The following is a 14,592-nucleotide window of genomic DNA, read 5'->3' as shown; positions in this document are numbered from 1 at the left end:
TGTCATCATGATAATGTAGAACCTGTGGTAGGAGGTCGACTGAAGCAATTCTTCCCAAAGTGGCGCAAAATTACTTCAGACCCACATGTGCTAAATGCTGTAAGTGGTTACAGGCTTGAATTCAGTAAAGAGATGGGTGCACCATCTAGAACTAAACCCCCTTACATTTTTCGATGTGATAAAGCCGAAGAGGCTGATATTGATCTTGAAATTTCTAAACTCTGTGACAAGGGAGTAATTGAACAGTGCCAGAGGGAAACTGGAGAATACGTGTCTAATATTTTTACACGGCCTAAAAAAGATGGGGGTACACGCGTTATCCTAGACCTGTCTGATCTCAACAAATATCTCCAGTACCAGCATTTTAAGATGGAAAATATCCATACTGCTATTGAACTCATTTCAGAAAATTGTTTCTTAGCTTCAGTCGACCTTCGGGACGCGTACTATACAGTACCTGTGCACCCAGCACACAGGAAGTTCTTAAAGTTCTCCTGGAAAAATCAACTTTGGCAATTCAATGTACTGCCTAATGGCCTGAGCACGGCGCCAAGGTTGTTCACTAAAATACTGAAACCTGCATTCACATTACTGAGAGAGCAAGGGCATGTAGTAATTGGATACCTTGACGATATCCTCATTATTGGAGAAAGTGAGAATCGAACTTTGCAAACGGTTTTGGAAACCACTAGCATCCTTGCACAACTTGGGTTCTTGGTGCACCCAGATAAATCAGTACTATGCCCCACTCAAGAAATACAATTTCTTGGTTTCATTCTCAACACTCAGACCATGACAATTCGACTGCCTGATAACAAATCAGAGGAAATACAGTCCTTGTGCACTGAACTTATGCAAATAGCAAACCCCAGTATCAGGCAGGTGGCTAGAATTATCGGGAAAATGGTAGCATCATTTCCCGCAGTCCAGTATGGACAGCTCTATTACAGGGCTTTAGAAAGGGACAAAATCAAAGCACTCAAAATGAATAAGGGGCATTTTGACAGAAAAATGAGCCTATCTTTGGAAGCAAAAAGAAGAGCTGCAATGGTGGATGGACAATGTGCAGTCTGCTTTCTCACCCTTACGACACCCTAAACCTATGCTCGAATTGTGCACGGATGCCAGTGGCAAAGGCTGGGGGGCATCTGATCATACCACCCATACAGGGGGTAGATGGAATGAAGACGAGCTGCAAAAAGCCAGGGAGAATAAGATTAATTATCTGGAGACCCTGGCTGCTGGCATGGGACTCAAGTCCTTCTGTTCTAATTCACAAAACATTCATGTCTTGTTACGGCTAGATAACAGTACTGCTGTTGCGTACATTAATAACATGGGAGGCATTAAATCCCTTGACTGTGATCGGGCAGCCCGAGAGATTTGGCAGTGGTGCGAAACTCATAAAATTTGGGTCACAGCAGCACACTTGCCAGGAAAGCTGAATGTGGAGGCAGACCGCATGTCTAGAAAATTCAATGACCGCACAGAATGGATGCTTGACCGCACAGTTTTCCAAGAAATAACCTCACGTTTTGGGACACCAGAAATAGACCTATTTGCCTCCAGACTTAACAAGCAGGTAGAGAACTATGTCACATGGCTGCCCGACCCACATGCCAAGGCTGTTGATGCCTTTACTCTCGATTGGGGAAAGTGGTACTTTTATGCATTTCCTCCTTTCTGCTTAGTTGCTAAGTGCATTCAAAAAATCAAATCTGATAATGCAGCTGGGATACTAGTAGTCCCAAAATGGCCAAGCCAGCCATGGTTTCCTCTCCTAAACAGGATGATGAATGAGGAACCACTTGTTATTCATAGGAGTGAATCCTTACTAACATTGCCAGTTTCTAACACTCCTCACCCACTTCACACTCAGATTGATCTTCTTGCTTGCAGGTTCTGTGCAACCCCTTCAGAGATGCGGGATTGAATGCACGGATAATCGCTGTAATGGCCTCTTCTTGGAGAAAAGGGACTAAAAAACAGTATGCAGTGTACATAAACAAATGGAAAGCATTTTGTGACAAGAAATGCAGCAACTACTTGTATTCAGATGTTCAAGCTGTCCTGGAATTCCTGAGTGACATTTTCTTCGAAAAAGGGGCAGGTTACAGTGTCATAAACTTAGCACGGAGTGCTCTATCTTCATTTGTGATACTTCGAGATACTATGTTTACAGTTGGAAACCATCCCTTTATCCAGAGGTTTATGAAGGGAGTCTTTCAGCTACGCCCACCCAAGCCTAGATACATGGAAACGTGGGACGTTAACCTTGTTTTCAATTTTCTTCGTTCTTGGTCCCCAGCGCACGTATTGGACCTGAAAAAATTGATGCTTAAATTGTGTGTGATTATTGCATTAATCTCAGCACAAAGGATTCAATCATTACACTACCTAAGCTTGGATGATTGATATGGTGTTAAGAGAGAATGCAGCCACCTTTCACCTTCATGATCTCCTAAAACAGAGCAAGCCTGGAAATTACTCACACAGTGTCAAGCTCCAGGCATACCCACCAGACAGGAGACTTTGTGTGGTCAGGTACTTGCAGGAATACATCAGAAGGACCCACAGGATCAGAGCTAGTGAGCGGTACCTTTTTGTTAGCTACAAGAAACCGTTTCACAGGGTATCCTCTCAAACAATCGCTCGCTGGATTAAGGAGGTTTTGGAGGCTGCGGGTATTGATACAGGGATCTACAAGGCGCATTCTACTCGGGCAGCGTCTACCTCCGCAGCCAATAAAGGAAATTTCCCAGTATCTAAGATACTTGCGCAAGCCGGTTGGGCCAACGAAAGAACCTTTCGCAAGTACTACAACAAGCCCTGTCCTGCTGAGAAAAATTTTGTAGAAACAATTATCAAAAAATAGACTGTGAAGCCCTAAGATTGAGCAGACATGTCTTGAACTGCCTGAACTTGTGAACTCTTGGAGACACAATATCTATGCAGCATTCAGCCTGAATGAGAATGGCAATGGAACCTCTATCTAAGGTATGCTCCCTACCCTTTTTCGGGGGGGGGGGGGGGGTTGCCTCGAGAATGTAACCACTGGCTTCGAAATCTCATATATGACGTAATCTCTCACGAAATTACGATATAAAATGGAAGATTAAACGAGAACTTACCGTTTGAAGTTTAATATTAATTTTATGAGTAATTGGAGGGTGAGATTACGTCCCACCTCACCCTCCCTCAAGTTCAAACGGTAACTTAATCTCTCGTTATCTTCCTACATCAGTGGTCACATTCTTGCTTCTAATATTGAGTGGCGCGCGCACTAGCGGGATCTCATATATGACGTAATCTCACCCTCCAATTACTCATAAAATTAATATTAAACTTCAAACGGTAAGTTCTCGTTTAATCTTCCATTTATGTTTTTTCCCCTTTTTTTATGCAGAAGGGGTTTGTAGTTAAGTACACATTGTACCATTTTCAGAAATACAACTGTACATATGGACACACTTTGTACATGCTATCAACCATGAAACCCACATCACCCGACATGTTAGAATGAATAAATACCAACACTTCATTGTTATATGATATGCTGTGTATTACATCTCTTTGTCATGTGCCATGTCGATTGGGATCTGATAGGGAAGGATGAAGTGATTTTGAAAACTCATATTTAGCCTACAGTGATTCAGCTATTAAATGCAGCAGCAGCAAATGAGCAATCCTCCATTTCGTCACGGCTGCTGTGCAAAAGTATTACTGCAAAACGAGGGATGTTCGTGTGCATTTTAACTTTGCAAAATTCGGGAGCGCCAGGATTTGCGAAATCAAAATGCAAGCAAAAGTTCTTGTCTACTCTGTCTGCATTGAATTCCATTGGCAATTCGCGAAAATTTCATGCTGCAAAAAAAGGCTGTCGGCTCCGATTCGCAAAAATTTCATGTCGCGAATGTATCATTATTTACAGTATTTGATTCCCCTATTGCTGGGATAAAATAAAGAAATGTTTGTAAGATGTATTATGTTTTTCTTATGTGTCTGTCTGTTTGTTTTTACCTAGGATCATGTGGCAGTCTGGAATGGAAAGAAAGTGGTCGTCTATGAAATCAGCCAGACGGTCAGAGCAACTGGTAGGATAAATAGTCTCATGATAGCTGTGTAGTTTTCATTCAGGTCTTACGGCATTACCCATATCCTTCTCTGAGTGTTCCATTGGTATTTGGCGATGTTGGCATAAAAATGTATTTGCCTCTGTAATATAGTGCCAATAGCGTATTACCCATCATGAAAATAAAAAGTAAAAAATAAAAATTTGAATTGAAAAAAATAAAGCTATTGCTGTTACCTGTGTAAACTTCTTGATAAACAATGAAAATATATATCATGCTAGAGTGTAGCATTCACCAGCTATGTGAACATGGGTTGTCCTAGCCAAAAGGAACACTGTGAAATATGCAGTGTAGTGTATACCAATACACACTGGACATTAATGAGAAAAATTTGAGTTACCTTTAAGGATAAAAACACCCCAAAAACTTGAAATGAGGCTAACTCAGATGAACGAGAAATATTTTACCTATTTCCATTTCGCCTATCCAGCGATACACTGTCTGTTGCAAAATTCTCTTGAAATCTCGTCAAGGAACAAAGTATGAAAAAGAAGTCAGTAATTTTAAGTTTGTGTAATTTTTGTTTGGTGGTTTTGACTATATGTTTCCTCAACCCCCTTGCAGGTACATTCTCCACAGATTCCAAGCTTGTTTGTATTCATGAGCAGAACATCTACACAACAGAGCCAGGCAAAATCCAAGTCCGAACATTCCAGGTAAAACCAAATGTTTACCAGGAAATAATACATATTAAACACATGTGTATGATGTAACAATTTTGTTATTTACTGTTATGCTCCTTACACATTATATCCTTCATATTCGTACTAGTTATGTGTAAGTACCTATCATGGAGAATTAAAATGGAATAGGGCTGACTTGATGTATGCACCATTGTCTTTGTCTTCAAATGAGAAATAAATATCAATATTCCTACTCGTTTTAGGTACGTGATTAAAACTTTTGTCTTATCAATTCAATTCGTGAGAAGGGACTTGTTAAGTTGGTAGCAGAATTAAACAATTATGTTATAGTTAAACTGATTATCTGATATTGATTTCACATGCAAGTTTGAACTGTCTGAGGCTTTTTTTTTTTTTTTTTTTTTGATATTAAGAATTTCATTCATGTCTCAAAATTTCAGTCCTTCATACTTCAAACTTTGTGAAAATACCAATGTAGCACCAGTGTCCTTTGTTTAAATTCATGCTGGTTTCAGGGCACTGTGAAACAGCTCATCTCCATGAATGAAAATGAAGGCGAGCCCTGTACCATGGATGTTACAGGCAACTACCTGGTGGTTGGTACATCAGGGGGAGTGGTCAAGATGTATGATGTATCACGGAGGTGAGTAGACTTCCTGGAATACTGCAGAATTTCAGTGTGTGATTTGTAGGCAAAGATAATGATATTTGTGTAAGTTTTTAAACTGTTGAGGACGGGCTGATTTTGCTATACCATGCATTTCCCATAGACGTCTGCCCGAGTATACTCTGGACTCGTTCTCAACGGGTTAATAGAGCAGGTTGGAGAAAATTTAAAGTAAGATTTTTAAGCGTGAACATTAAAAAAAAAAGTGAATATCTAAATGTGTTTGCTTTGAGTCGTGGAAAAGATAGGAAACTACATTAATGTAGTGGCGAATTTATTTCTAAATTGATATATTCGCAATCAATTTTTTTTTTTTTTGCGTAAATGTTTAAACAATAATGCTCTCATGCTATTATGAAAGATCAAGAACATCAAGAAGATCAAGAAAATTGTGTCTGTACAGATGACTGTGCTGCCAGGTTTGTGTTACTAAAAATAAAAAAAGAAAGAGAAAGCAACCCCCCTAAAAAAAAAAAAAAAAAAAAAAAAGCAAAACAAAATAAAAAAAAATCCTCCAAAAGATTCAAGTTGCCACAGCTTGCTCATGAATGCCTATACTCTTTTGCCTATATATCACCACAGAGAGGCCAAACCTCACAACGCCCCCAAGAACCTCATGGATGTCATCCCGGGGATGGGGGGCATCGTCATGGCGAAGGCAAACTGCAACGGAACCAAGCTGGCTGTCATCATCTCGAAGGTACGTTTTGTGGCGCTAGAGCCAGGGGTAGTGGTATCAAAGGAGGGTAGGACAGCAACTAGTATGTGGATCACAATCCTCTGGTGGAAGGAATAAACTACATATGTATGTGAAAGTGATTATGAGCATCATGTCCTATAAATTGCACAGCACATTTTCAGTAAGTCACAACTTGATACTCGTATTGGAAATTACAATCATAATGCCTATACGCATGTGATGATATATTGAGAAATAGATGACCTGATATTGAAGGGTGTCGCTCCTCTTGCCACAAACGAAGTGCAATGAAAAAAAAAAAAAGAAAAAAAAAAAAGCCAGCCCTGGTGAATAAAATCACCTGGACTTTGACATGACTGGTCCTGATACATTTTAGAGTGCTAGTAGAGTTGCCCCACTGTCTTACAGTACTTTTGGAAATTCTCCATTTAGTGCAGGGAAGTAGTAGAGTTTGCCTGGTTTATCACATCATGAATTTGTTTTCTTTTTGTCTGTTCCACACATGTCATAAATGTTCTTGATTTACTGTAGGAGAACGATATCCTTTAATCTTTTAATGGTGTGAAGGGTGTTCATGATACATTCAAAAATTACAGTAGGCCACATTCTGGACTCTTTTTATGATATCTTTGCATGAGCTGCTAAACCTGTACACATCATGACAAGCGATGGTGCGACCCTGAGAACTGCAGAAAAGAAGAGTGTAGCCAGATTTCTCTTTGTTAATGACTTTTCCTCAGAATTTTGAGGGAGCATACATTCTATTTAAATGCATGAACTTTTGATCTCCATCACCTGAGAGCAATTCTTCTGGACCTTTTTTTTTTTTCTCTGGTTTACTGGATTGTGCCATCTACTGATTTGATGTATACAGGTTTAGCAGCTAGAAGAATAGAGATATCGTAAAAATCCCTTGATCCCTTGACTGTATTACAAACTTTCTTGATTAATTCCAGAGTGACGGTAGCATTGACCCCAAGCTGTACGTGTGGGATCCAGACCTGGACACCCTGGGTTTCTTTGACCTCAAGACGGGTCACGGAGACCAGGAGGACGAACCAATCAGGAAGGACGATGACATCACTGATGCAGAAAGGTGAAGCCCCTGAGTCAAATCCTATGCCTGACCTTTGAACTCTGCTGTGCTATAAATGAAACATTCTTCCTTTTTTTTTTTTTTTTGGGGGGGGGGTCTGTTTTGTCATGTGTGATTTTGAGTCATTATGTATTAGGCTATCTTGCCTTTGATTTCAACTTATTAGCATATAGAAATATTTTTATATCCTTTCTTCCCACCAGCAGACATTGTCATGGGGGTTTTACTTCCATTGGTAATTCTATCCTAAATTTAGAAGCTGCCAAAATAGTGCCTAGTCACTGTTAGTACAATACTGAATGTACTGTCCATAGGTACAATTGTTTTGCATTATGCAGAGCAATTTGTGTTTAACGTGGTATATGAAAATACAAAGGGTTCATTTTTGTGTTGGTCTGTTCTGCTGGAAATCATATTTTATATATCCATTTTTGTGGATAGCCATTAGCTAATTGCTTTGCATTACGTAGAAAGTTGTGTGTTACGGGCTTAATGTGTGTGATCTGAAGGGTACAGAAGATATGTCTGAAGCACAGAGTTAACATTCAGTTGCATTTATAACACACTCCTTAAATTTACAATCCATATTAAAATCAAAAGTACATGTGTATCTTCTCTATCAAAGAGCTGCTTTTAATCATTTGTGGAATAATGCTATTGTAACAGTTTACTATATCTTTCCTTTGATATGCCCAGAAGAGTGTATCAAACTAGAGGATATGCAATTTAGATGACAATTGATGCATTTCATTCTTGTAGATGACCATTAGAAATTTCTCCTTGCTCTTTACAATAACTGTGTCATCCAAATTTTTCGTACCAAGGGGGCGCGAGGAGGCGGCTCAGGACGTTGCCGGGCGTTACCCCACCAGCATCTTCTGGGATGCCCAGGAGCCCAAACTCCTGGTGTGCGAGGCCAAGCTGGTGAACTTGGAGGAGGCGTCCACGCCCCGGAAGACGACCTCCCTCCTCAGCACAGTGATCAACACACCGGTTAGTGACTCTTGTTGCCTTGGCAACAGTCAAAAGTGTAAAATGTTGACAAGTTTGTACATGGAAAAAATCTGCTGATGGTGTTGCTGATATATCTTTTGTTTCCTCAATTGTATCAATGGTATTTTTATTTTTTTTAAACTATTTTTTGATATGTTTTTATAATCTCATCGCTATTCTTGTTTCAAATTGGGCATTAAATCTTTCTTTTTTTTTTTTTTTTTTTTTAAATCTTCTCCTGCAAGCACTTTTATTAAGCAAATCTTTGTCTGAACTCGGTACAGATAATCCTTAGAGAGTGAAGATTTCAGTTTGAACAATTCTGTTTTTACCGAAGTGCACAGAAAAGTACTTCAAATATTTTAAAAAAAAAAAAAAATGATCTAAAGCTTAAAGGGATGGTATAGTTTCAGTTGAGACAGGGCTTCAGGTTTTCTACTTTTTAGTGAAAAAATTAGAAACCTCTCTTGAAATAGGAAAGAGCATATAATTCTAAGAGGAATTCAAAGTTTATTTGATGAAAACTGGTTTTCAAATCACTGAGAATATTCAAGAAACAAAGAGGTCCTAATAAAAGGTCGGACCCACCTTTCATTAGGACCACTTTGTTTTACTTTGTTTTTGGATATCTCGGCCTTTTCAAAACCGATTTTCATTAAGTAAATCTTGAATCCCCTCATAGAACTATTTGCTCTGTAACATTTCTTTAAGTGGTTGCTAAGTATCTCGCAAAAAGTTAACAGCTGACTCGTCATCTCAGCCAATCCTATACCATCCCTTTAACCCCCCAAAAGTGAAGTTACCGGAAAAAGGAAAATCTTCTAGGTAAGATCCATGACTTTTAGAACCAAGTTTGTGTATAAAGATCCCAAGTCCCCTAACCCACCAACCACTGCATGATTGGAGGTTCAGGCAGGTCTGGAGTTGACCCAGACTTTCTCTCCCTTCACTCCTCCCAACAGCCTGAGGTTATGGTGGTATCACTCTTCACTACTCTGGAGCATGGCATCGTCCTACAGGACAGCTTCCGGCAGGGCGTGGCCCACGACTCCCTCCTTGGGGTGCATGTGCCTTATTTCTACTTCATCAGGAAGGTACGGTGGTGGCATTGGCCCGGCTCCTTTGCTCCTTTGAAGTCCCTCTGTCACATTTTTTTTTTTCAGTTTGTTGTCTCTAATGTTAAGTCTTGTACTCTTGGGTCTGTGCCTTGAAGATTCTCACCACAGCAACAAGGAGAATGTTCACAGATGATCACGTATTGTCTTCCTGTTACCATGGTAATAATTCTATCTACAGTTGTATGTCAGTATATATATACATGTATCTTCCACATAGTCCTGCATGATAATACCACCTAAGAGCTATCCAGTAGATACATTTCTTATGCCTATTTATTTATCATTCCATTTGTTTGTATGAACTAGGTATTTTTTATTCATTTCATTGATTTTTTTTCAAAGTGACGTTTATACACCTCTACACCCATTGGCTTTTTCTCAATTTCAAAGGTTCAATTCAAAAGATACCATTACAGGGAAGTTGTTTATTTTTTCTCTCAACAAGTGGACACAATCCTGTCTTCTCTGGCACAGGAGGTATCAGGCCCAAATATATATGTAGAACCCTAACTCTTGTATTTTGAATATATATTTGATTTTTTTTTTCCTGAATGCAAATCTGCGTAAGTAGTCATGAGGGATTTGCACAGTATGTTTGTATCATATCAGTTATAAGCTAGGCGAGGCAGGATAATAGTGTGTAATCATATATGGGAACTAAGACAAATCAGATTGTATGATATTTGACAATGATATGGCATGTTTGAATTTGTTACTGTTCAAATCGCACTTGCAAGATTGGGGATGTAAAGGCGAAGCAAACATACACAGTAAGTACAGATATCCTGCCTACCCGTTGAGTTTTTTTCAAAGTCTTGAAATTTGTCTCAGTGTTTGGTAAAGACTTTGCCGATAAGCTCAGTCTGTCTAGAATTGGGACTGTCTGTAGGTGTGGAGTATTGTCGTGATGTATTAACCAATGCTATTTGTTGAGAAAATACTACGTCTTGTTTCACTTGTCAATGGAAAGTTACCCCTGAAATTGATAACTAATCACACCATTGACTGCTCAATATTTCTTCCATGATTATCTCTCTCTCTCATCTCATCATACTTCTATCCTTCCACTCCTCTTCTTTCCTCATTCTATCCATCTCCATCTTTCCTATTCTGTCTATCTCTTTCTATCTATCTTAATACTTCCCATCTCCACTAGCTCTCAAGCTCATAAATAGCTTTGCATTATCTTTCTCTCTTTTGACATCTCAGTCATTTAAGTACTGTATCCGCCATATGCTTAGTCTATTTTTTTTTTCTTTGCAAATCGGGACCTCCCGATATTTTCGCCAGTGCCTGAATTTGCGATCTTGATGATCAACCCCCTGTTTAGACGCAAGCCAGTTTATACCAAAACTCGATAAAGAAACAACATATAAAGAATCATCTATATAGCCGACAGACTGTTCAGATGCGAATTTCAACCGTTCTGGAAAACGTTGTATAGATGTGCAGTTTCCCACTGCGCATGCTGTTATGGTCATGAGTGACAGACACACAATGGACACGATGGAATGCTGATTCATTATCGAGTGCTAATTCAAAACGATGCTCTGACTGTCGTTTCGTTATATGTCGTTTTGTTAGTCAGCGTTCAGACGTATAAATTCATCGTATAGCTATATCGTTCTGGTATGAATTTTTGCGTCTGAACATGATGCAAGACTTGGGGGTACTTCTTGTAAATTGTATCATGACTCAGTTTGTTCACGTACTGTGTAATGCATACCAGTACATGTGCGTGCGTAATTCACATAAATGTCAGGATCACCAGAGTTGATGAATTTGAGTATCGTTAGAGTCTCGAATAGCTCAAGAAATTCACAAAAATAGAAGCCCCATGAAAAAATATGGCATATACAGTAGTATCATACCTATCTCACTCTTTTGTTCTCTCTTACTTCCTTCCTTTGATCATAGAGTCTCCTCACTTGTAAAGTGCACACTTAACCCAAACAATTTTTAATCCTCCATGTATTTGATGAAAAAAAAAAATGTTTTGTGAGTTCATTAAGATTGAAGTTTTCTAAAACATTGTGTGTGTGCAAGTGTCTGTACATGGATGTAGAAGTGTGTTTTATGTGGTTTGTGTGCCTGAGTGCATTTGTGAATTAAAACATTAACCATTTCAGAAATGTGCACTTTCTAACTCTGTTGTGTATGTGTGTCTGTAAACTGCCAATCTATGTAATGTTCATGTGACATATACAGATTAAATGGATAGAAGTTTTGAGCTTTATCATCATGTCTCAGATGGTCAAGGTTTTATCTGTCAATAAATGTGGTGCATCATCCCTTAACTCGTATAAAGTTAAGGTCATAAAAGAAAGTAAAATCTGTGGAAAGCTGTTTTCTGACTTTCAGTATTTTATTTTTAAATTTCTATTTTTTGTTGTGTTTTCCTGGCTGTGAAGTAAGGCAAATTACATATTAAAGTAGAGCTTAACTTCTAGAAAATTCATATCTGCCAAAAACAAGCAAACAACAACAACAACAAAAAAAAGAATTTTCCTGAATTACAGTATGTGGCTTTTCTGTTGATGCAAGACTAATAATTCATTGGGGTTTTTGTGATGCTTTAGACAATATCATTTTCTCCCTGTTTTTTATTCTTTTGTGTTAAGTAGGCTTGACTTTGTAATATCTTCTTTCATTGACTCATGAGTTGCATAGTTCTAGAGAGAATACACTTCAAGTTGGTACCCTCAAGCTTACCTCACCTTTTTCCCTATTTGTACTCATGCACCAAGAAAAGTTTTGTGTCAGGTCCATCCTAACGTATGTCTTGTAGATTTTCAGAAAAGATGCCTTTTTTTTATTGTTGAATTATCAAAGCATCATGTCTGAATATGTGCAGTAGCAGTGCTCAGCAACTCTGTCGCTTGTGTGCTTTACTGCTAGAACTGGGCTTAACTTTAAAATGTAAATGTTTCAGTGAATCAGGTTTCTGTGTACAAGTACATTACAATAGTGTTTTATTCACATCTTTTTGTCCTACCTTGTCTCACATCCAATACTGCTTTTACCCATCTTTCAAGCACACACAATTACCCATTGGATTTTGTTTGCCAGAAATTACTGATTGATATTTATTTATTTATTTATTTATTTATTTATTTATTTATTTATTTATTTACTTATTTATCTATTTACTTACTTACTTATTTATCTATTTACATATTTGTTTATTTATTTTCTTATTTATTTACTAGTTTACTTGTTTACTTTTTGATCTTTCATTTCTACACTGCAAACTAGAGATGCTATAACTTTCTTCTGGCAGTCTGGATTATAGTTACCATAGATGGTCCCTTCTTTAATCCGTCCTTTCATTAAGATTATATTTTTGGCTTATTTTTTTTTTAACTTACAGGTACTTTTAAAGCTTTTTGACCAATTGCCTTTAATGATATTATGCTCGTTATGACATGTACTGCACATGAACACCTCAAAGGTGCTTAGCCAAACTATGTACTAGATTGTGTGTGCTTCTATTTAGAGACAATCATTTTTTTTTTGTTTTTTTTTGTTTGTATATGTGTGTGTTTGTGTAGGGAAGTTGTTTTTGCTGTGAATTTAATTCACAGCACACAAAAGTAATGCTAAATTTGTAAACCCCATGTCAAATTTCAGCCGTGTGTTAGATATTCATGATTGTTACTTTGTTAAATATTTTTATTTCACAATGAGGTTCATGTGAATGATGAGGTAGATGACCGACTGTGTTCTTAATTTCTTCATTATTCGAGAGTGTTGGCTGTATTTCTTTTATGCTTTTGGCCAGTGTGCAGCCAATTTCAAAATGATGATTCATGTGCTGAATTTACTGACCAGTCCCTCGCTCCTTATCTTTAGTTTGAGTTTGAAACAACATTTAGACCATCGTATGCCCTCTTCAATCGCTTCTGGGTAAGATACAAGCTTGAGGTTGAGTGGCAATGTTCCTTGGCAATCCGTGGGTTAAAGTGCTTTGCAATGCACACAGAACTTGTTGAGAATCTTTGCTGTTTGTTTTTGATGTTCTCGTACACAGCGTGAACAGTACACAGCGTGAACACACACACACACAAACACACAAAAAGAGACAAAAAAAATCATGATAGTCCAGATTCATATGGTGAGGAGAAGATCTATGAGATAATATGAGAATAATGTGCAACTCGAAGATCACCAAAAGACCTCAAGAAAACTGTATGTATGATGTCTGTGTGCTGTGATTGTTAAAAGTGATGTTTGCACAGAGTGTAAGGTTTTAAATTACGTCAAAGATAAAACAACACAGCACATCAGTTCAGAAGAGAACACAGAATATGGTTACGTCCCATGGTTATCTCTTCATTCCATATTGACGTGATGACAGGCAGATAAAGGATATCGTGAAACCGCCAGAATAGATATTGCACAAGTTTGCTTACGTTCCTTCATCAGGTGACAGAGGGCAGTATCATTTTTTTTTTTCTTGTGTGAGGAAAGTTGAATCCAGAAAATCTAATGGAAACTACTGCTAGCATTTGTTTAGAAAAAAAAAAAGAAGACAGAAAATAGTCATAGAATATCAACATACTCAAATTAGTGATGAATCTTTGTTGGTGAATGTATTGGAAATTTCAGTTAGTGTCCACAAGGGGGATTATGCCAGGAAAACTGCATTGCCTTTAGAAGTCAACAGAATGTTGAAAATATTTTCTTTAGAAAGTCAGACTGTGTTTTAACCATCAAATTAGTGTTATTTATAAATATTTCTTTTATTTCTTTTGTTGTTATATTTGCTTTTATTGTTTCCATTATATTTTACCACGATTCAAAATTACTTGCTGCAAGAGTTTATTTTCCTCTGAATGATGTTACAACTTATTAAATCAAATTTGTACGATATGTCACCAAACTTCAAGTGCACTGATTTTTGTATCCAAGTTACTGCTCTCAACATCTCCTATGCTTTTGTCTGAAGCTGCTGATCTATTTTTCTGTGAACTTGTCTTTATCTACCACCTTTTCCTGTTGATGTGGTGACGTCAAGCAAGTTATATTATCACGTTTTAGAATATGTCATAAACATACAGTAGTGGAATGTTAAGGCTTGCAATAGGTCTCAGTAAGCAGTGCCAGAAGAAAGACCAGTTTTCAGTCTTGAGTGAATATTAAAGGAGAAATACACAAAAAGACAGAGAGACACACACACAAGAACTCATTTTCACCAACATTATGGCATGAATGCAGTATTTTTTTCAATCTAGTGATGGA

The 14,592-nt window shown here is 37.9% G+C and overlaps 1 protein-coding gene across 1 annotated transcript in view; it reads left to right on the top strand.

The window, feature by feature from the left end:
* The window catches only part of LOC140231416 (intraflagellar transport protein 140 homolog), a 45,938-nt gene that overhangs the window by 10,424 nt on the left and 20,922 nt on the right, over positions 1-14,592 (top strand). The window contains exons 10-16 of the mRNA XM_072311540.1: positions 4,025-4,094; positions 4,698-4,789; positions 5,293-5,420; positions 6,027-6,144; positions 7,101-7,240; positions 8,065-8,233; positions 9,196-9,327. Coding sequence (XP_072167641.1) covers positions 4,025-4,094; positions 4,698-4,789; positions 5,293-5,420; positions 6,027-6,144; positions 7,101-7,240; positions 8,065-8,233; positions 9,196-9,327 — 849 coding nt within the window. The remainder of the gene's footprint in view (positions 1-4,024; positions 4,095-4,697; positions 4,790-5,292; positions 5,421-6,026; positions 6,145-7,100; positions 7,241-8,064; positions 8,234-9,195; positions 9,328-14,592) is intronic.

Source organism: Diadema setosum, chromosome 8 (genome assembly GCF_964275005.1).
Source record: "Diadema setosum chromosome 8, eeDiaSeto1, whole genome shotgun sequence".
NCBI lineage: Eukaryota > Metazoa > Echinodermata > Echinoidea > Diadematoida > Diadematidae > Diadema > Diadema setosum.
Note: the sequence above shows the minus strand (reverse complement) of the source record. Positions and strands in the feature narration are given on the sequence as shown.